At 44.5% G+C, this 22,398-nt stretch overlaps 1 protein-coding gene across 3 annotated transcripts in view; it reads right to left on the bottom strand.

The window, feature by feature from the left end:
• arid4b (AT-rich interaction domain 4B) overlaps window positions 1–22,398 on the bottom strand; it is a 49,555-nt gene that overhangs the window by 4,896 nt on the left and 22,261 nt on the right. The window contains exons 6-20 of one of the 3 annotated variants that reach the window (XM_069658463.1): window positions 21,246–21,325; window positions 20,771–20,862; window positions 18,255–18,396; window positions 16,226–16,305; window positions 11,320–11,396; window positions 8,922–9,070; window positions 8,766–8,838; window positions 7,629–7,723; window positions 7,418–7,515; window positions 6,939–7,137; window positions 6,634–6,836; window positions 2,781–2,963; window positions 1,745–1,829; window positions 1,462–1,657; window positions 111–1,328 (exon numbers count right to left, since the gene is read on the bottom strand). In XM_069658463.1, the coding sequence (XP_069514564.1) occupies window positions 111–1,328; window positions 1,462–1,657; window positions 1,745–1,829; window positions 2,781–2,963; window positions 6,634–6,836; window positions 6,939–7,137; window positions 7,418–7,515; window positions 7,629–7,723; window positions 8,766–8,838; window positions 8,922–9,070; window positions 11,320–11,396; window positions 16,226–16,305; window positions 18,255–18,396; window positions 20,771–20,862; window positions 21,246–21,325 (2,970 nt within the window). The remainder of the gene's footprint in view (window positions 1–110; window positions 1,329–1,461; window positions 1,658–1,744; window positions 1,830–2,780; window positions 2,964–6,633; window positions 6,837–6,938; window positions 7,138–7,417; window positions 7,516–7,628; window positions 7,724–8,765; window positions 8,839–8,921; window positions 9,071–11,319; window positions 11,397–16,225; window positions 16,306–18,254; window positions 18,397–20,770; window positions 20,863–21,245; window positions 21,326–22,398) is intronic. The other 2 variants (XM_069658464.1, XM_069658465.1) reach the window with 2 other exon arrangements.

The following is a 22,398-nucleotide window of genomic DNA, read 5'->3' as shown; positions in this document are numbered from 1 at the left end:
TGAGGGAAGAGGCAGACTGTGAAATGAGTTGTCATCATCTTTTTCTTAAGTATTCCATCTTATAAAAAAATAATGAAGTAAAAAATTCACATGTTGGATGTTATTTGTACCTTTGGACTTCTGCTCGCTCTCCTGCTGGCTGCTGCTGCTCAGCTCGAGGCTGCAGCTGCTGCTGCTGTTGCAGGAGAGGCTGACGTCGAACACCTTTGAGGGGGAACCTGCCCCCTCGTCCTGAGGGAGGTCCTGCAGCTCCCCACCCAGACTCTCCACCTCCACCGTGCTGCTGTCCGTCTCACTGCGCCCGCCTGCCGCCTCCTCCTGTATGGGTCCTGGGGGAAGAGCGTCAGAGAGCGGCTCTGAAGGCAAGGCGGCGGGGAGGGACGGTTGTGGGGAGGCGGGCTGCGCCTGACTGGAGTCTTCCACAGCGCTGCCTCCTCCTGAGGGGGATTCAGGTGTCGTAGGAGGCGTATTTAGCACAGAGTTACTGCCGCTGCTCGGAAACTCCTGGAGTTTGTCGTTCTCCATCTGCTCCTCTGAGGCTTCGTCCTCGGGGCCGACGTCCTGATCGATGCTCGGATCATCCAGACACGAGGCGACAGGAGGAGGAGGAGAGTTGGCCTCTGTGTCCGAGTCAGAGAACAGCTCTTTGAGGGTCTTCTTGGGCCACTGTGCCTGGATGCTGGACCAAACATCCTTCTGGCCTTTAGAGCGGACAGTCGGCCTCTCCTCTGCAGGCCCCGACGTTTTGGCTCTCTTCTCAGGAATCTCCCAGAATGCAGCCTGTCTGCCAGCCTTTGTCTTGTCCTTCATCCCGTTGTACTTCTTTGAAGGGGAACCTTTGGTTTTTGGCCGACTTCGCTCACTTTCCCCCGCCTGGGACTGGGCCACTGCTGCACTTTCATCGTCTGAACTGCTGCTCTCCTCCCCGGGAACAGGTGCTCTCTCTCCCTCCAGCTTCCATGGAGATCCGCCGGGCAGCCAGTCAGCACTCCTGGTGTTCCTGGTCTTAGCTTTGGATTGGCCTTTCGGAGGTCTCTCTGCTGCCGAGTCAGACTTCCTCTTCCTGCTGCTCGCCTCTCCCTCTAACTCCGGTTGGCTTCTTCGCTTTCCGACGTCTGCGCTCTCTGCACCGGCTGACTCGTGGTTCTTTCCTGAGACTGGAGAAGGTTTGGATCCTTCAGGAGGGGCTCCGCCCTCCCAGCGCTCTGATGTTTGCGGGGGCTCTGGTGGAGGTTTTCTGAGGCCGCTTCTGCAACCCGGGCGATCCTCTTCATTCTGCTCTCCCTCCTCATCCTCTCGCTCGCTGTCGTCTGTGGACATCTCAGAGGCTGAAGCAAACAGAGCAGAGTTTAAATTAGACACAGCTGGATATCAACAGTCACACATAAACCAGCTCAGAGTCAAACAGTCCTGATCTGCAGTAAGAGTGCATGAGGGCTACAGGCTAATGAGTGTTGCTACCTTGCAGGCCATTGAGGATAGAAGTAATTTCTATAGACTTGACTGGAGACTGCTGAGTCCCTTTGTCCTCACCCTCGTCCATCTTGGAAAACACATCCTGACTCAGGCCACATTTGGAGCGTGGGAGCCGGTTAGGGCCGAGGACGTCTCTGTCGTTGAGCCTCTCCAGCCGGTCTCGCTCCCTCTCCGCTTTGTTCTGTCGGGATTGAACACCGTCAGTGATTTATTTCATGAAATCAAACCAGGATGATGAGAAAAATGAACTCTCTCTCTGATCTCGTACCTTTATTTTTTTGCGGTGCTTTATTTTTTGTACGTTCTTATTGGCCGGGCGCACAATCTTGTCTGCTTTGATCCATTCATCGTATCTAAAAAGAGAACAAAGACAAGAGACAGTTTCATCATTCGGATCAGTGAAAGCAGCTCAGAAACATCCTCTCACAGCACCCAGCACACAGACACCTCTACTGTCTGACCCCAACATGTTGCTGTGACACTAAAAGCCTCAACAGCAAAGGAAGAATCCCCCGGTGTTATGTGGAAAAAGACAAACCTTTACGATGAAGAAAGAAACAATATTTACACCGAGCACCACACAAATCATGTTCGACACAGTTCCAACAGTACCAAGGGAGCTACTTGGGTCGTATGAAAATGAAAGTTTCACGACATCGCACACGACAGACACAATGCAGAGAACATCCCACTGTCTTTAATAGAGTGCTAGAGGACCACACAACGACATTGAGACAATGAAATGCTGATTGCACTAGTTAACCTCTGTGTCATGGTACCCTAACACTCTAGTTAACACTGCTTTAACCCTGACCCGCTGGGGAGGGGGGAGAGGGTTGAGAGGTAGAGGTGAGTGTAGCAGCTCTTTGATTGGCCTTTCAGAGAGCCAAAGGGAAGCTCACAATAAAGTTTACAAATGCAGGTTTTAAATATTCTTCAAACAAACCCACTGCTTTACTACTTTATGAATTAATTCAAATTCAGCCTGTCTGTAGATTTGGCTGTGAGACAGACAGTTGGGGGACAGACAGACAGGGGATTCAGTCAAAGTGTGGAAGCTGAGGAATGATCCACATCAACCCCAAATACTCAATTCTGTTTCTGCCACTAGATGGCGCAGTGTTCTCCAGAATCGGAGCACTGACTGAAGCAGAATTGTGAGGAAGGGATGTATCTGTTACGGCTGCGGGGACACCTGTAGAGGTGATCCCCTGAGCTGAATTAAAGGTAAAGAAATGTCTTTTTTGTCTTTTTTTTAGGGTGAATATAGACGTAAGGTGATTTCTCCCCAGGTCCTGTCTTACCTGACGTTCCAGCCACAGTAGTGCACCAGGTAGAGCACCTCTCCCCCCTCCACGTCTGCCTCTTTCACAGTGGCCTCGTACGTCTTCAGATTGCGGCCTCGCCCATACCTCACCTGCACCTTCATCCCCGGGGGGTAACACTCAAACTCCTCCCCTTCCTGACCTTCCTGACTGCTGTCATCCCTGCAAGAAAAACAGTTCAGCACTTCCTGGCCCTAGGCTGCCCCACAGAGCCCCACCCACACCCGCCCAACCCGCCTCACTTCCTGCTGCTAGAAGCCTGTTTTCTAATCAAGTTTCTCCACCCCTGCCTTCCCTGTCCCGTTACAACACTACCCCTAACCTAAACAGAAACATACACTCCCCTGTTTTACTCTAGTCCAGTGTAACCTACAGCAAACTGAATCACAGAACAGTTCATGGAGTGTTTCAGGAAATAAAACATCATTCTTTCATGGCAAAAATCAATCACCTTGCATGGGAATTAACGCTACTGTTAGGCTGTCTAACCCTACATCCACACACGACAACATACGTGGGATTCTCATTCACAAACACACACACACACAATCACACACACACTGTGAGAAACAAAGCAGCCACAAGGAGGAGCTAGAGGGAAACAGTCAGGAGATGTCGAAGCTGGAGGGCGGTGCAGTAAGTGGTTTAGGCGCAGGAGCCACAGGAGCCACAGGGGCCACAGGGGCCACAGGGGCCACAGGGGCCACAGGGGCGGGTTAGCACGGCAAAGCACGACTTGGCAGGAAGCGCAGCAACTTAAAGCGAGACTACAGCGTCGAGAGGAAGCACGGCAACCTGATCCAATTTGGTCTGCAGCCACAAACAACAGCTACGACACAAAATCCCTCTGATACCTGACCGCTCCGAGCACGTGTCTCTGCTGACGGCTGATTCCAACAAGCCACAGCAAAAGACGAGGCGGCGGCAGACCAGGTGTGACAACTGAACAAGCTCTCTCTTACCTCAGACAGGCGACACACTGGACTTCAAACGCCAGCTCATTTTATAAACACACCCAACCAGGGCTCGATTAAGAAAAGGAAGGCGCGGGGACGTTTACATTTCAAAAGTGTAAATAGTGCACCTGTTAGGGCCGTACTCAAGAACCAGGAGACAAACTGCAGCGTCACTGACTGAACATCTGGTCGTGTCCCCACGTCATTGCTACAACTCTTCTGTTATTTATTTATTTAGTTTTATTTGATGCTGTGTACCGATGTAGTTTCACATCATGTGGGGTTTTTGTGTTTGTTTTCTTTATAATTAAAACTAATAAAGAAATCTCTTAAAAAAAATAATGCCCCTTTAATCTTAAAGTAGGTAGTTGTCTCCATAAACACAATTATTATTGCATTTAATTACATCTAACATCCCTCTGCTTAAACAGCTTTCTGAGCCACACAACAGAGTGGCAATAAAGTGATAATTAAACAACGTAAACAGATACATTTAATTATATCTGATTACTTTAATTGATATTAATTTAAACATTCAGTTCGACTTCTTTGTTTCTCCCAGTTGGTGCAGGTATAAGTGACCTCTGATCAGTGTGTCCCGTCATCAGAGGTCACATCTGCTATTGGAAGATTTTAGAATATACACGGTGTTTGAATCCTTAGTTTATATACACACATTTTTATAATTGATTAAAGGGCCGGATTAAGGTCGTTTAAGTGCATCATTCAGCCACACGACCCCAGTTGAACAGGTCTGTTGTACATCTATTTTTTACATTTTCCACCTCTCAGTAATAAATACGGTGAGGAAACATAAAGCCGGCACATAAGCACTAAGAAAAGAAGCATTTAGAGCTGCAACAAGTAGACAGTAATCAGTAAAAAAACTATTTAAAGGAACAATGTGTAACATATTTACGGGAATTTATCATAAAATGACCACAATATGTCATCAAAGATTAAGGAAACATGTCAGCAACAACGCTGAAGCCAGTTTACTCTCCTCCTGCGGAACGTGTTTTGGGCTGCGCGATCCCGCCCACTGCCCATTTCGTCACCCCAGGTCGCCAGATATGAAACAAACTGGCGCAAAGGACTCGTTGCTCGCCATTGTCAAAGTGCACGTGTTGCGCTCGAGTAGGTTCAGTGTCCTCAACCTGGCAACCCGCGTGAGCTTCGTGTTGTACTAGAAGCTCTTTTTTTTTTTTTTTGACCAGTGGGAAAGCGGCGAAAGAGACAGGAAGTGAGTGTGTGCGCATGAGTTACGAGAGTGAACGGGGAACGGAGCGGATCAGCTGGGAGTGTACGACTGTACAGTCAGGCTGTGTGTGTAATAAAGCCTCGTCTTGTCTTGCTTCCTGCTCGCTGCTGTGTGTGTACAGTGACGGGAGTTAGCCCCGAAGGTAACGGCAGCTCCGGCCCTGGGGCAGACAGGAAAGTCTCCCCTGTGCTCTCTGACCGCAGTCGGAACGCTGAAGCAGGAAAGGCTAACATTCGAATCTTAGACGCTAACTGTCAATGTAACATATTGTTCCTTTAAATATTTGTTTACGTCATATTTGGTAAAAAAAAAGCCAAATAATTAAAATATTTTGGGTGTTTTGACTTTTGACAAAATAGAAGTTTAACGTCACTTGAGCTTGTGTTGATGTTTTATGGACAACCGGACTAATCAATACTTTAAAGAAATGACAGCAGAATTATCAGTAATTAACACAATTGATAGTTGAATTTCAGAAGCATCATCTATATCTTATTTCCTCCTCGTGTCAATGTGCGTTATCATCACTGAAAAGGCCACAAAGGAAGTCCGTGACTTCATTAGGAAACAAAGTACTCAGGCCGGGTCTGTATAAACATCCTTTACAAAGAGAGGGACACTGGAGAGGAATCACAACATCCTAAAGTTGAGAATTATGCAACCCCTTCAACCAGACACAAACATAACTGCAGCACAAAGTATGTGGACCTTTTCCCAGCCTGTCTCCAGGCGACCAAACAACCTTAACACGAGAGTAAAACTGGAGTCTGAACTAACAAAGTCTGAACTCAGCAGAGAGATGGATCCAGATGCTCTGGACAGGAAACAACCGAACCACACGGCTACCCACAACAAACATGTTCATTTGACTTTCTCCTCTGAAAGGTTACTGCCTCTGAAGCACTACTTTTTTTTGGCGTCTAGTGTGCTAATGCATCGGTGACAACACTCACACACATGGAACATTTAATAAAGCTGAACATCAAAAAGCCAAAAGAAAAGACAGAGACAGGGGGCAGAGGGAGAGAGACCAGAGATCAGGAAGAGGGCACAGCCATGTCGTGTGCACCGAGAGAGAGAGGGATAGAGAGAGAGAGAGAGAGAGAGAGAGAGAGAGAGACAGACAGACAGAGAGAGAGAGAGAGAGAGAGAGAGCACACAGCATGACATGCCAGGTGAAAAGTAGCAGTCAGGCTTTGGTGCTCTGAGATGTCTCTGCCAGCTGATGCCGACTAAGCCACAAGAAATAAAAACAGCACAGAGGGCAGTGGGTAAGAGCTTAGTTAGAGGAGAGAGAGGGGAGCCTTCCTCTCTCTGGTTAGCAGGTACAGGAGGATTGTGGGTAAACTGGGAATTAGTGTCATTAAGGTCAGAGGGTCGTCTTCTGCTAATGGTCTTTGAGGTTTTACTGCCACCAAGGAAAGTGAATTCCTCAGGTACTTTTTGTCTGAGAGACTCTCTCAGGTACTGAAGGTCAGATTGAATATGAGCATTGTTTCACCGTGCAGGAGCGCTGCATGGAGCCCTGCATGGAGCCCTGCATGGAGCTTGTGTTTGTGCCATGAGGAGATTTTATACCACCCTGGTGGAGGGAGCATCCTGTCAGACCACCTACCCAGAGTTGTCCTTGCTCTCCTGCTCCTCGTCGTGCTCCTGCTTCACGTTCTCCGCTCCGAGGAGAGCCGTCGACGAGCCCTCGTCTGCGTCCCCCTTTGTGGGGCCGTCTTCCTCGTCCTCCTCCTCGTTTCCGCTCTCCTTCTCCTCCATCTGTGACGGTTCAGGCTCCATTTTGTTTCGGCTCAAGTCGGGTTTCTCTTCCTGTCAGACAAAGCAGCTTTAAATATAACAAACAAGGGACGTCTGGAGAAACGAATCCAAGTTATGTTCAGATAACAGATAACAGTATTTAGGAGAATGCACCTTGCAGACGGCAGACGGTGCACTGCAGGGTTCTCCATCCTCTGGGGATTTGTGCTCTTCAGAGGTGGAGGATGTTGCAGCTGTTGCTCCTGCCTCCCCCTCAGACTTCACCTCCCCCTTTGGACCCTGCTTCAAAGGGAGGTCCATCTTGAAGGTGATGGCGGTGGAGGTGCAGTATTCCTCGAATCCATTCAAGTACCTGGATGTTAAAGCATTCATCAGAGAGTTGTATTCTACAGCTAAAAGATGCACATTTCCCATCACACATGAGAGCTTAAAGCTAATCTGCAAAGTTAGAAGCTACATTTATTCTTGAGGAGCTTTTCTAAGTACAAAAGACATCTAACTGTGCGCAAGAAACATTAAAAAGCAGTCGACAAACTGCCTGTCAGACTCAGTGAAGAACAACAGAAACAAAACTGCTTCTTCCTAACACAGCTGAAAGCTTTGAGGAGCTGTGGAGGAGCTCCTGTACGTACTTGCGGTAAGCACATTTGACATTGTAGCCGGCGGCTGAGTTGAGTATCGGGATTCCCAGATCCTGATAGACCTGCTTCCAAACGGCGCCGCTTTCAATCTGCTCAAACACGGACACAGGAGGAAAACAGGTCTGGAGTCAGTCAGCATCGAAAGGAGACAGGTGTGAAAGAAATCAGACGTCACTGAGAGCAAAGTCAAAGTGGAACTCACGTTATCGAAGCCTCCGAGTTTGTGCACCAGCCTGTAGAGCTTGAACAGGTTCAGGTTCCTGTAGCCCAGAACGGGCCGTTTGTTGATCGGGGTCCCTGGAGAGGAGAAACACAGACAGGTAGAGAGTCAGGGGACATGAAGTGACAGATTCAATTAGACATTTAACAATTACTCTTTAACAGTGAAGTTCTTTAAAAGCAACCTGACATAAGGCTTACAGTAGAGGAAGAGGACGTCTTTAACTGCAGTTTAAGTCCTGCATTAAAAATGTCACAGATCAAAATTTAATTGTTTAATTTGTTTAGTTGCAGAAAAAAGTATTTAACTGAAGGAAAAACAGGAATCCTGCAGAATGAAAACGTACAGAATAACGGTCAAAGATTTTAAGCTCGCAAAATCATGTTCAGCAGTCATTTCACAGCCTGCAGTTGTTTCACGATTTGTGTGCATGTGATAAAAAATTGCACGTATCTAAATTTGTGAATCTCTCTCTCTCTCGCTCTCTCTCTCTCTCTCGCTCTCTCTCGCTCTCTCTCGCTCTCTCTCGCTCTCTCTGCCACACGCAGACAGCAACCTCGTGATGAGGACGGTTTTCTTTTTGTTCCTCCTAATCTTCCTTTTCCCCACAGCGGTCTTTTCCTCGGCTTGTGTTAGATCGCTGGGCTTTATTGTTTTAGTTTGGGCTGGAGGCCTCCGGTAGTCTACTTATTGGTCTTTTATTTTATTGTTTTTCCTGTTTATAGTTAGTTTAGGGGGAGGTGCTGGGAACAATGGTCCATTGCGTGGCTCGCCCAGCATCTGCCCATTTTTGTTCATGTTGGCCGGGGTCTCCAGCTCCTCTTGTTTACTCTGAGTTTATTCGTGATTATTTGAACATTTTTTGGGTTTAACAGTTTATATATTTTGGGTTTTTTTTAAATCATATTTTATAAGCCAATCATGTGTTTTTTAATGCAAAAAGTACCAAATGTTGTCAACTAAATGTATAAACTTGGCCTCTGTATTGTAGCGGAGTACTCTTAACACTCAAGTAACTCAGATCTGAACTCAGGTGAAGTATTAACATAGAAACATGGAGATATTTCATGTAGTAAAAAGAAAATAACTAAAACCCTGCACACATCTCTTATGTCTCACCTCTGTCTTCCATGAACTTGTAGAGCTGCTGCAGAAAGTTCTCCCGCTCCTCTGGGAACGGCTCCACTTCCTCCTGCAGACAGGAAACAACACTTTAATGATCTTTTTTACTTGGGGTCTGTCGGGATCAGAGCATGTGCAGAAATCTTCCTCTACCTCCTCGTCCTCGCCGCTGGCGTCTTCCTCCTGCTCCTCCTCCTCGTCCTCGTCGTCATCCTCGCTGCTGGAGCTTTCCTCTTTCACTTCTGTCTTCCAGGCGCTCGGCACGACAAAGTTCTGCAAGAACTCCAAGGCTGCGTCCAGAGCTGTCAAACACACAGTAGTGTTACATTTTAACTGCACACAATAAAGGCTGCAATCACTTCCTGCTGCTGTTATTACAAACTCAGGCTGAAGTACTTTGCAAACATAGAACAGTTTTCCTGCTAAATAAACACAGATAAGATGTTTTAATCAGACTTGTGTAACAAACCAGATACTGAAATATCTTAAAGAAATAGAAAATAAGGCCAATATTCTAAATGTAAGACTCGTTCTTTGATTGAAACCTCCTCACATCTGTCTGAGGAGCCTGTGTGTGCACGTACATGTGCACCTATAAGCACCTTCAGGCAAAATACTAAATAAGAGTCTCTTATGTCAGTCTTAACTCTGAAAAAATAGACCCACATACAAAAATGGGACGGTATAAAAGCCTTTTTGACGTTAACATGAAGAAAATCATCCGTGGCAGAAAGCAGCATGAGCGTCTGTCAGGAGGATTTGCAGCGACGCTGAGCAGCAGGCGCATTCAGCCACGATGTCACAGGTGGGTATAAGGAGCATCTAACCACCCTGGCAGATGCTTGTTTTACGCTTTTGTAATGCGGAAAATATCACAGTTGTGAGTCAACCACCTGTGAACACCAAGACTGGTGTGATACAAAGCCGTTTCCTAACTGTAATTATGAAAGAGTGAGAGCTCTGCAGCAGAAAAACGGGGGCACGGTATAAAAAGGCTGCTGAGGACTTCAAATAAAAATAGACTCGACGGTGACAGCAGCTCTCCGCCGCCGCCACCGCCGCTGCTGCTGCTGCATTCCCCAGAACAAAAACAAAACTTGTATTTCTTCACTCCGTCTCGCTGCGGCCCACTCTGAGAGCGTTTCCTGCCAAGTGTGTCGACACACAGACCAGCACACAGATGTCAGGGACTGTGGGAGCGCGCTATGCACCAGTTCTGTGAGATTGTTTTACACAGAAAGATGCTGAAAAGCTGAAACGTGTTTTTATTACCAGGCGCTTTGATTAGCCTCCCCAGAAAAAGATTTCATTCAGAGGCTGCAGCCTGATTTTTACCATTACAAAGACAGGAGAGCACATCACATCTGACGACGATATAGGCCTCTGGTAACGATGGCCAACTTCTCCGTATTTAGTTTAGCCAGCAGTTAGCGATAAATGACTTCCTGCCAAGACGAGCTGAGTCTCAGTCTCACTGTAAACAGTAAGTTACACAGAGGCTGCACTCTGGCTTACTTCAGCGGGATGAAGCCCAAACAGAAACAGATTCTCTTGTGATCGACTTTAATTAACGGCTGAAATAACAACATCATGATGCAGATTAGGAACAAGTCAACATGAAGCTTTGTCAGGTCTGTCACCAAGAGAAGAAGAACACTACTGTAACATGAGACGGAGGGCGGAGCCTTCATCGAGTTGAATTTTTGATCGAGAACAGATTGTTAGCTGTTAGCATGCAGATGTCTGTTTATAGAGATTAAGAAGCTAAATTGTCGTCAGATGACGGCTGATGGGAGCCAGAATGTCATTACTGTGGATTGTTTACACCTAAGCCTGCTGATGTGTGATTGGTCAACACTACTTGGACTACAAACGTACTACAAACAGAAACAAACAGAAACAAACCACTCCTCGTACCAAAGTCCGGTCCTGCGTGTTCAGATTCTACTTAAATAAAGATTTCAACAGGCTACCTGTTTCTTTCTACAAGGCTCTAACTCTCAGATCTTCCACCGTCTTTCTTTTAGACGTTCCTAAATAGTGGAACACCCTACTCTTGAATCTGGATTTTTGTTGTTTTTAACTTTTATTTACTTTAACAAGTTAAGTTGTACAGTTCAGTCACATGTTCAGAAACATAATAAAGACACGTCTTTTGGGGCAGTCAGAGAATTGTGGCATCCTTTCAATGTCCATGTATGGCTCCTATGAATAGAGGTGGATAATATTTTGTCCACAAGCACGGAGAAGACAAAGAAATGCACATTATATTCATTAAAATAATAAAATATTATAGCTATAATAATACTAGCATTGAGTGCTGCTGAATCAAGGAAAGAAAGAAAAATAAACAACCTATCTTTTTAATTTGGCTTTTAATCAGGATTTTACTTTGCTTTATGTCTCTTTTATGAGTATGATTTTATACTTGCTTTATCGTTATTGTCTGTGTTTGATTTGTAGTTTTGTCGAGCACTTCGGACTGCATCTTCGCCTGAAAAGTGCTTTACAAATAAAGTTATTACAATGTCCCTCTTAAAGCTGTACTCACCTGGTTTGAGCCCCGCGTCGGCTTTCGGAGGACATTCGCCGTTTATCTCGCGGACGTCCTTCCGCAGCACCGTGTTACTGCAAAACACAACAACTCTGATGAACACGAGCACAGCAGGGATAAAGTGTTACTACATCAGGGTTCAGCTGGCATCAAAACGTCTGCAGGGGGAATAAAAGTGTTTACCTTCCAGCAACAGTAACAACCTGAAAAAACCCGAGCAGACATGAGTGAAGAGGCTCAACATCTCTGCAGCAGCTGTGCAGAGCGTTAGAGATGTGATAGATGGATCAGTGGAGCTTGTAAAATGAAAGCAGTCAGAGGTTTGGCGAGTGTGACAGGGAGACAATTTGCAGCGGCGTCTGTAGACAGCTGAGCCGATCCAATCACTACATTTGTCATGGAGTAAATAAAAAACCCACAAACTCAGAGCGAAGAGACACCCTGGTTCTGTCTCCTGGAGATAATCCTATTTTATTTAATCTAGTATATTATTAGAAAGTATACAAATGGGTAAAGATTATTGTGCATCGACAGTCGCTGAAAAGAGTCTACAGCCGGTGTAGAAGCTCTGACAGCTTAGACACAGCGGTGCATTGAGCTTAACGCTAACATCAGCACACCAACATGCTAACATGCTAATGTTTAGCAGGTATGTTTCTTATGTTGTTCATCTTAGTTTACCATGCTAGCACGCTAACATTTGTTGACTAGCAGGTAATAACCGCTGAGGCTCATGGGATCGTCAAAGGTTTTGCAGGTACAAACAAAAACGTGGGGCTAAATGAAAATTTGACCTGATAATGGCGCTGTACAGACAAAGTGACAAAGTTAAGTTGAGTTAAACCAACATGGCGTCCCACGCACAGCGAAACCGTTCACACAAGAGCAGCACAATTTCATCGTCCTCATGATCCGCACATCGCAAAGCTCTGAATGCATCACGATAAACAACAAACAAGAGAAATGATTTTATGTAAACAAGCCATGCTTTCTCAGCATGAGGACACCTGACCTGTGAGATGGAGATCTGGGTATAATGTCTTTCCACACCACATTAATGTGATCAGGTGATGCCTACGCAACTAGCAGCTAGCAGCTACCTTCAGATCACTTGGTGTTAAGTGGTGACCCCCCCCCCCCAGCTTTCTGTAATTATTTTGGATGGACAAGGGGGCGGGACATGTTGCAAGTTAAACATGCAGAACAGCAGACAGACAAAGAAACTAAGAGTTCTGGCTAATATGCACGCTATAATATTTATTATTATATTGTTATTGAAATATTGAACAACATAATCAAATAGAGTTTTCATATCCTGCAGGCCTACTACTAACCCTGTATGGATTTAATATGTACTTCCAAGCTCAGCTTAAATCCTTATAAAACATGAACAAATACACACAGAGAATAAATGACAACTTAACTTTATTATCTAATCTGACAGTCAATTAAAATGTATTTATTTACAACAAATAACCCTGATCAATAAATCTAGGAATAAATAACAATTCAGTTTGGAGAGAGATTTCTCTCTTTCTCTCTCGAGTCTGCTTCAGGGGAAAACACTGATTTTACATGAAGCTGCGTTTTATTGCTTTAAATTAAGCGGATGAGACTGTTTTGTAGAGGAGGAAACCTCTGCAGATACTTCAGCTCCTTTAAAAATGAAGGATAAAGGAATCCTAACCTCAAAACAAGCTAAGCTAACGCTAACGTTAGCGGCAGCTTGGCTTGCAGCCTCTCAGACCTGCTGTGTCTAATACATGAAGTCTGGTTCTCATCATGAAGAACAATCCTCTCCTGCATTATTAATTCAGAATCTGTTGTTTTAATGTCAGTGAAGACGAAACTGCTCCACCATGGCTGACTGGATAATGTAAAGCTAAAGGTTGCACACATTCTTAGTAGTCAGATTTTTAGCCCAGTTTCTTCTTGTCATCGTTTATATTTTATAACGTTTATCAAACTAGTTGTCGCAGTTCAGTTGACATCTCATTTTCAAAGGAGATCAGAGTACATTTAAATATTTATGTGCACGATTTCAAGAAATATTAGAAGACATTTCTGAGCAGCAATATTTCATATTTGTTTTTTATTTATTTATTTGTTTGTGGGAGGTGGAGATTGAGTCGTTTATTTTCCATCACAGCTACGTGCCTCGCTCTCTAATGCCTGTTCTATCTGTATCCTCTCTGTTTGGTTGAACTTTAAAACCTACTCTCTGGTTTTAGAGAACTTTGCGAGCCAAACAAGAAAAATAAGCCGCTTCTGTTTCCATTGTTACTTTGGTGAACAGATCTGACTAAATAAGAGTGACCACTTCCTGAAAACTCCCTGCTGGATGTGACCTCGCTTTCCAAAGCCTTTGTTTTTTTTAAAAAGGCACGTTGGATGGTTATCAGCAACAATACCAAACTCTCCAGAGGAAAGCGAACACGCTGACCCCGCTGCTGAGCGAGAGAGGTCACATGGCTTCTGGATGTGACCTCTGTTCAAAAAACAAATCACGCAGGGAGCAGCACGTTGGAATAACTCGGCCATAATAGCGGAAAGAGAGGCTGACTTATGATAAAAAGTGGAATAATAAACAATGAAAAGAGGAGCGTGTGGAGTGGAAAAGAAAAGAGGGACATGCACAAAAAAGGCTGTGGGACATTGTTGCAACTGTACTTAAATAGACGTACAGAGAGCTTTAACTGGAGGCGATGCATGTGGAAAATGTCAAATGTTAGCAGAGAGCAAAAACTCACAAGAGGTTATTTGTGGTTTAAACTTTGTAACATCACAAAAAGACGTGCCTGATGGATCTGGCACGAGTAACAAGTCACAACAAAAAATCTCTTCTTCTTGTCAGTCAGGCTAAACGATCAGATGGAAACAAACCTGACAATCTCATTAACAATAATAAAGATTCTCAGACTTCTAACTTTATTTCTTGGTTAAACTTTGCTGATTTCAATGAGTGAAATCAAACTGCTGCAGAACAGACAGGAGCGATTTAATGTGCATCATAGGGCGCCATGCTCAAACAGGAAACACTTCTCTGATTTATCATCCCTGATCTTATCCCCGTCATCAGCTCTACCCTTCACCTGATTATTAGCACAACTAGAAGCGATAAGAGGCTCTTTTCACTCTCCAGCTTCAGATTAAGGGTCTCACTGATGAGGAATGTGGACTCAAGGCTGTTCTGTCATCAGTTGACTTTTAAACAGCAAAAAATAACAGATTCATTTCCATCAAGTGGGATATGTTTTTACACACATGCAGAGAGGCTGCAGCAGCAAAGCACCAGCTGAGTGCGCCTTCTGACCGGACTTATTTCTCTCTTTTCAACAGACAAACACTGAGGGCAGACAGCAGGGAGCAGCACAACTTACGGCTGGTAAAGAAATAAAATGACACAACAAAGCACTTTCAGGTCGGGTGCAAAGTGTCTAAATATGTTGAGAGATCGCAAAATATGAAACAGTTGTTCTCAAGCTTTTTATAAAACACTTTTCCCCCTTTAAAACTTTCAGACCAGCAGAAAACATTTTAGGGCCTCTATAAAGAAGTACAACTCAGCCGTGCATCATCAGTGTCTGTTTCCTAAACAACCACCCTGTAACTATAAAAACCGTCATGAAATTTTGCTAATTTCTTCCCACAAATAACCTCACAGCCTGCGGAGGGTTTAAAACAAACATCTAAACTTATTCTTCTCGATACCCAGGACATTTTTCAGGCTCTGTTTTTCAGGCTCACAAATCTAATTGAACAATATTGAAACTGGTTTTGCACAAACATTAACAACATAACAGCAAATATAAACCTGATTGGTTGAACAGTAATCAGTCTACAGGGTTTAATGATTGCATTTGAAATATGAATATAAAAAGGTGTTTATCAAACTCACATTTACCGTAAAATCCAGAATATAAGGCACAGTCTGTTTTGGGGTATCACCGAGGGAAAAGGGTTTTCTGTAGCCATTCATTAACAGATTACAGCCTACAATCTGTTATTCGCGTGTTGAGTTTGCAATCCTGCGAGCTACCGGTGCAGCGGTAGCTCGCAGCCAAGGATAACGTGATCGTTGTGAGAGTGGCGGCTGCACTGACGATCATGACGGTGCATGTCTGTGACGAAGCTTTAGCTAGATTATAGCGCCATCGTCTGGGTAAAATACTGTAACACAATAAAATACTACATTTTAAACTGGTATATTGGTCACACCGGTATGTAGGACACAGCCCACTTTTTAGATGAAACAAAATGTATTTAAAGTGCGTCTTAAACACCGAATTTTACAGTAATTATTGAACAGACTATGCATGATTTAATAATCCAAAAACTCACAAGTACCCCTGCAGTGTTTCAGAGCACCCCAAGGCGCACGAGAAGAACTTTTGTAAATGTGTAATAAACATTTTCAGTCGTGTTTTAAGCAGCGACAGACAGGACATCTGACTGACTTCCTCTAATACAATGATACAGTGAGATTTATCATTTGTGGGACGGTCAGACCGCATTATAATAAATATAAATATATAAAAACCAATAAAAAGCATCAGGTGCATACATTTCCTCTGCAGTGCATGAGCTTTCTGGCAAAGAATAACTGCACAAACATCCGATTAAGACACTTATTTAAAGCCTCCTGACGGGGATGTTCTCGACAGGCACTAATTGATGAGTTGATTAATTGGCTTAGAGAAAATTAATCAAGAACAAGTAAGATGATTGATCCAGTAAACACCACTCATTTGTTTAAAACAGCTTCTAAAAAGCCTGCTTGTGTTTTCTTTGTTAGTTAAAACATATTTGATGCATCGATCAATAAGGATAATGATTTAGTGGTGATCAATAGTGCAGCGCTGCTTCACACATGATGAACAATAAAACATTAATAATGACTCACAATTTTCCATCCTTGAACGAGCGGACGAAGATGTTGTCCTTCTTCATGGTCACGTCTTCATGGCAGTCCGGGGAGATGACCTTGTTGCACATAAACAAGAGAGAGCGGAGAGGTCAGACGAGATTTGTACTGTGTGTGTGTGTGTGTGTGTGTGTGTGTGTGTGTGTGTGTGTGTGTGTGTGTGTTTGTGTGTGTGTGTGTGTGTGTGTGTGTTTGACAGTTTAGTGGAGCAGGAGGGGGGTGTCAGAGTAATAAAGTAGTTCCAGCTAAAGGCCACGCTGATGGATTACACAATACGCTGTCTCTGAAACAAAGACAAACCAGCGAGAGAGATGAAGAGCGATGTGTGAGGGAGCTGCTGCTGTTTACTGGAGCAGAGCAGAACAACAGACGGAGCTGTTCCAGTGCCAGAGATCTGACTTCCACCACGGGCCTCTACTACAAAATATATCTTTTGGTTATCAGGCTTCACTTAACGAAACAAAAGTGATTAAAAGTAGTTAACCTAACAAGCAAATAATAGACTCTGTAATCAACCCCAGGTTTTCAAGAGAGGCAGAGTTTGCAGCATATGACCAATCACACACACAAACCATCTACTGCCGAGACTCTCAGACAAAGAAGTTAAAGACATGATCCTGCCAAAAAGCATCAAAGCTGTGACTCCATCATAAGGACACAAGCAATCTTGAATCCCATCGGCTATAGTGTGACAACGATCAATCCTCTGGGGACAACGGTGAACATGTCGGGCATGTTCAGTTTAACAACATAATTCAAGGCAGTAAGTCGGATCATTTTAATATCTTATAGGACAACACGTATAAGGAATGTTGTGAATCAATCAGTCTCTGTTGTAGGAAAGATCAATGAATATTTCTAATGTAAATAAACTTGTCCTCCTCTCCTCTTATGATCCACTCACAAAGCTCCCGATTGGTCAATCAGCGGTCGTTCTTAGACATTGATCTCTTATCACAAACATCACCTGCCCCACAACAGGTTAGCAAGGCTGCATAAGTTTTCATGTTGATATTATCCGGTCAGAAGTGCTGAAAACCCGGAGTTAACCCTGAAGTTGCCTCGCTATCTGCAAATCCTGCCTCTTGGTACAGGCCTCAGGACTCTGCTTCCTCTCGAAACACAACACACACAACACACACAACACACACAACACACACAACACACACAACACACACACACACACACACTCCTACAGGATGGATGCTTTACTTCAACACTGTCTATGACTCATGTTCGCTCTGTGATTCCCTCTCTGACACATATGCTCTGCTGCACTGTGCAAATAAAGCAACCGCGCTCGCACATGAAGGCCTGATTCTTCTGAGTTTCATTTAACCAGGACTCTCCGTCACACGCTGTTTGTTACAGTCACACATCATCTGTTGCACGAGACGTCTACCAGTGCTCTGCTCCACCCCTCTGCCATACGCTCACAGAGTAAACAATGACAGGCTGCTGTGTGGTGCATTTCTCTGGGCCGTCACAAGGAGGCAGCGTGGAGCTCCGTCAACAGAGAGCCAAGAACAACAAACCCTGGAGGTGGGGCCGTGCTGACTACACAGTTAAAGGGACAGCTCGCCCCCACCCTCTCCCAGTCTCCCAGTTACACTCGTAACACTTACATAAACAAACACGCCTGTCATCGTTTCATGGTGCGCTAACTGAGGCAGAGAGTCGGCTGGTGTTACAGAGAGGGACTTTAAAAGACTGAAAAAATGTAATCAGAGTTTTTATGCTGCATTGTTGCACACAACAGGAAGTTTTTTTCCCCTCCATAATAAAAGTTGAGCTGTTTTTCTCTCTGAAATTCTTTAAATTCCTCAGCTAGTGCAAGAAGTTTTGCTGCATCAACACACATTTCTCCAACATTTCATGGCTAATAAAGTAATCCCACCCAGTGCTCATGTTACACAAGCAGCCGTTTGGATGAAAAGGCACAACACAGAGAGTGAACTGTAAGTGGTCCCTGTGATGCAGCAGAGAGAGAGAGAGTCTATGAGCTCACCAGAGCAGGGTACCACGTGGTCTTCTTTTTGTCCCCGGTGACGACCCCGTCCACACAGACCACTTTGCCGAACAGATCCTCGTTCTGCCGCTGATCGCTCTCCTCTTCCTCACTGGAGGATGAAGACAGCTCTTCTTCTTGACTGGAGGGAAACAACAGAACGGTTTACTCAACAGGCTGCGTCTCAGAAAGGAACAGAGAGCACGTGCATGTTCATAAATATGCTAACACATTTTTAAAGCAGGCTCATTACTTTGGCTTTGATGCATCTGAGGGGAATTCTTTATTATTTTTATTTTGCATCTTGTGTGCCGCCTTCCAAACTTCAAGGCACATTTTAAACTAAATGAATGAACAATATCACACAAAAAAGCTGCTTCCTTGGTGTCTCCATCAGGTCATATCACAGAGGACAGACGTCACATGAAGAAAATAACGTAATAGATGTATGAAGACGAACAGCGAGGGAAACTGGAGCGTGGACAAGAGGCGTCTAGTGAACGTGATGTCTGTGAGCGACAGGGAGAACTCGGAGCCACATGGATGAAGGAGAAGCAGCCAACATGGCCGACGACCTGCAGCGAGACATTCCCCATCAGACTGATTTACACATCAGAGCTGAGTTAATGTTCATTATTTTCACTATATTGTTCTGTTAGAATGATTTCAGTTTAATAGTCTCTAAATCTGAGGTTAGCTTCAGTTAGCTTAGCACAGAAACAGACACTAGAAATGTCACGTCTTACTTTATACTTCATCTCAAACTCACAGTCCAAGCACAACAAAACCCTCCTGGAACTTTCTGGTCCTATCACTATGTAACACAGGGAAACATACGGGCCGCTCCACTGATGAGCTCACTCATTAGGATCAGTGTGTCGACGAGCCGGCTCAGTCTCTGCTGCCTGACGCTCAGGATGACGCCCTGACAGCAGCCATGACTCTGAGTGATCATGCAAACAGCAGCAGGCAAACAGATCCTCCTTCCTGTTTTTATGCCTCGCTACTCTGTACATACACACACACATACACTTTCTCTGGCACGACTCAAGAGCAGTAAATCAGCCTGGCTTCCACTACTACTACAACAACTAAGCGGTGAATCAAAGTCATAAACAAAACATTTGAGCCGCTCAATGAAGGAAAGACTGCAGTTGAAGAAGGAGAGAGTTTACTCCACATGAATATTGTCAGAGGAATAGTTTCACATTTTGGATTATAAACTTACTTCTATCTTGGTCCAAGCAAGGTGCAAAGAACACTTTAATGTCTGTATGCTAAATAAGAAGCTTGAGCCAGCTGCCAGTTAGCTTAGCTTAGCATTAAGGCAGAAAACAGGCTCACTAGTTAACTTATTTAATCTCATTTGTTTGAGACACAGTCCGTTTAAAAAGATGGATGGCATAACAGTTCCCTAACCGTGAAGCCCAACCCTCTCTATTGCCCCCTGCTGACTGGCTGCAGTAGGTAGGTCATAAAGCCCGCCTCCTCCATGTTAACAGATGGGACATGGGTCTCCAGCCTCATATTCAGTGTAAAGAGAAAGACTGATCTCCTCATCCTTCTCCTTGCAGGAAAGCTAATAAGTGTCCCAAAATGTAGACGTATTCCAGAAAAGAAGAATAAACATTTGCTTTTAAAACAAGCCATGCAGCAGTTTTTCTTTAATCTACATCTCTTCTTTATTGTCGATCCTGGTTAGAGTTAAGAAACTATTATTGCACAGGCAGACAACCGGTCCAAGGTGCTAATGTGCAGCTGGGACCGGTCCAAGTCAATATTGCATCAATGTTTAGAGTAATATTGACTTTTCTCTCAGTGCCATTAGCGAGGGGTGTCAGAAAATGAGATTAGGTAGCAGAGTGTCCTCTTTATAGCAGAGGAGCCACAATTATATCCAGCACTAAGAAACGCCCTCAGCAGTTTCCACTCCCTGATGTAAACTCTGCAGTCTCACAGGAGCGGGCACATCAGAACACAAAACACCCGCTGGAATATTTCAGTCAAAGGAGGAAAAACACAAAGACGTGAGACTCCAGCGTGCACGCACAAGAGCACGGCCTGATTAAGAAGCTGGAGGAGGCGAGTGGGGTCTCCTCTGCCAAGCATCAGGGGCTGTTTATGAGGGTAACTGCTGTCAGTATGCTGAGAATGTGGGAGTCTTTGTATTAGGGCTGGGTGATATGGAAAACAACACGTTCACAGGAATTTTTATATATTGATCAATATTGATTTTTACCATGATATATAATTTGATATTGCTGACAATTCTGATAACAGAGGCAGCTTAAAGCGGGGTAATCCAGCATGTGCTTCACGTCCAGGCTGTTTAATCTTTCAACATCGAGTAAAAATTTCCTCATAGTTTTCAACATGAATTTTATTGCAATCCCGTATCAAGATCATTTTCTCACACAGCCCTAATTGGTTCAGAGAATTCCTCTCCACCTGCATCACGGACCTCTGATTTATTAAGTTTGACGCGAGCCCTGCAGGATGACAGAGATGATACTCACATCGGGTTTGATCGTCTGCCGCGGTTGCCCTTCTTTCCGATGACAGGTGTGCCGAAGTGCTCCGGGTTGGTGAGAGGGAGTCTGTCGAGTGTCTGCAGGAGACGAAAAACAGCAAAGAGACTCAGCGCCACCTTCTCAGGAACTAAAGATTAATCTGCTATATCTGGATGAAATTCTCCCCTTGGGATTTCATCAGTACAAATGGAGAGGTTTACCCAGCGCCAGAGAGAGACTCTTAACAACTGTGCTGTGATATTAGCTGGAAATAATTTACGACTGAACTTCTAAATGCCAATATGGGACCATTCAGAAGCAGCGTTTTTAATTTGAGCACTGTGAGTCGAGATGTGACCCTGCTAATAAATAACTTCATGGAAAAAAAGAAGGAAACTGCGTTCATCATAAATGAGCTTTGTTTCCTTCGAAAGCTGAGAGCCGAGGCGGGTGTGAAACTGCAGGACGGCACAATACTCGCCTCGCTCTCTGCAAAGTGACGCGCTCCTTTCAGGCAGAGAGAGGAGCGCCTCAGGGTCTTCTCATCGCCATCGTCAAACACTGCGGAGATAAGACACAAACTATTAGGCTGCTGTGTGCAGGCCAGGAGTTCACCAACACACACAAACACACTTCAGCACAAGTAAAATGTCTTTCTTTACAATATGCTAAAAACTATCTATGTTTGTCTCTCAAGGATTACGCAGGTCCTCTGCGCTTTTATTTGACAGTTTTATTGGAGCTTCAAGGAGGCTTTGATCGACAGAGAGTGGAGTAAACGGTTAAACAAAAGACGAGTTGAAGCGTCGGAGGATTAACTGATTTTATTCATGTAACATCAGCTATCAAATCTGTCTGATATAAAACCTCCGTGGACCAACTCTGACAATAAGCATCCAAATCAAATAATCCACAACATCAAAATAAAAGAACCTTCCTTTCACTCAACAGCCGCATCGCTCCCAGAGATAAACACAGATATGTAAATCCTTAAATTCCATTATTCATCGCTCAAAAGTACTTGGCGACAACAATAAGAGGAGAACACTCGAGCTAACTTCAACAGTGACTCATGTTTTTGTTTTCTCGTTGACGAATGAGACGAATGAAAATGTGCCAAGAGGAGTGTTTTGGAGATATGTAGGGGAAACCCCGCGGGTGCTCTTAAGTGACGAGCAGCTGCTGAGAGACTTCAGATCTGAGCGGCAGAATTATACTCTGTATACTTTGGATTATCCAACACTGTAAGTGTGCACGCCTGGCAGACAGAGAGGTACAAATTGCACATGAGAAATTGCTGCTTTCATCTTCTAAAACAAAACATGAGTATTTGAAGTTTTTTTGTAATCGCAAATTAGGGCTGCACAACTGATCAAATATTACGCCATAACAAGTTTGGCTTCCCACGATTAAATAAACATGACTGACGGTGATACTGATGTTTAAAATGCTCCGCCCGTAGAAAACTCTGCTGCATATCGAATCAAGTGCTCCCTAAACTAACAGCCGCTCCCCCAGGGGGCGATGGAGAGGTTTGGGCTTCACTTTCGGGGGAGCTGGCATGTCATGTGTTGAGTGTCTACCTCGCAGTGGCAGTTTTAGAGTGGAAGAGTAAACAACAGAGACGGTGTTTC

The sequence above is a fragment of the Semicossyphus pulcher genome, unplaced genomic scaffold (genome assembly GCF_022749685.1).
Source record: "Semicossyphus pulcher isolate SPU_LCO1_2020_fin unplaced genomic scaffold, fSemPul1.0.p SCAF_12, whole genome shotgun sequence".
Classification (NCBI taxonomy): domain Eukaryota; kingdom Metazoa; phylum Chordata; class Actinopteri; order Labriformes; family Labridae; genus Semicossyphus; species Semicossyphus pulcher.
The sequence above is the reverse complement of the archived record's forward strand: the minus strand, read 5'-3'. Positions and strand labels throughout refer to the sequence as shown.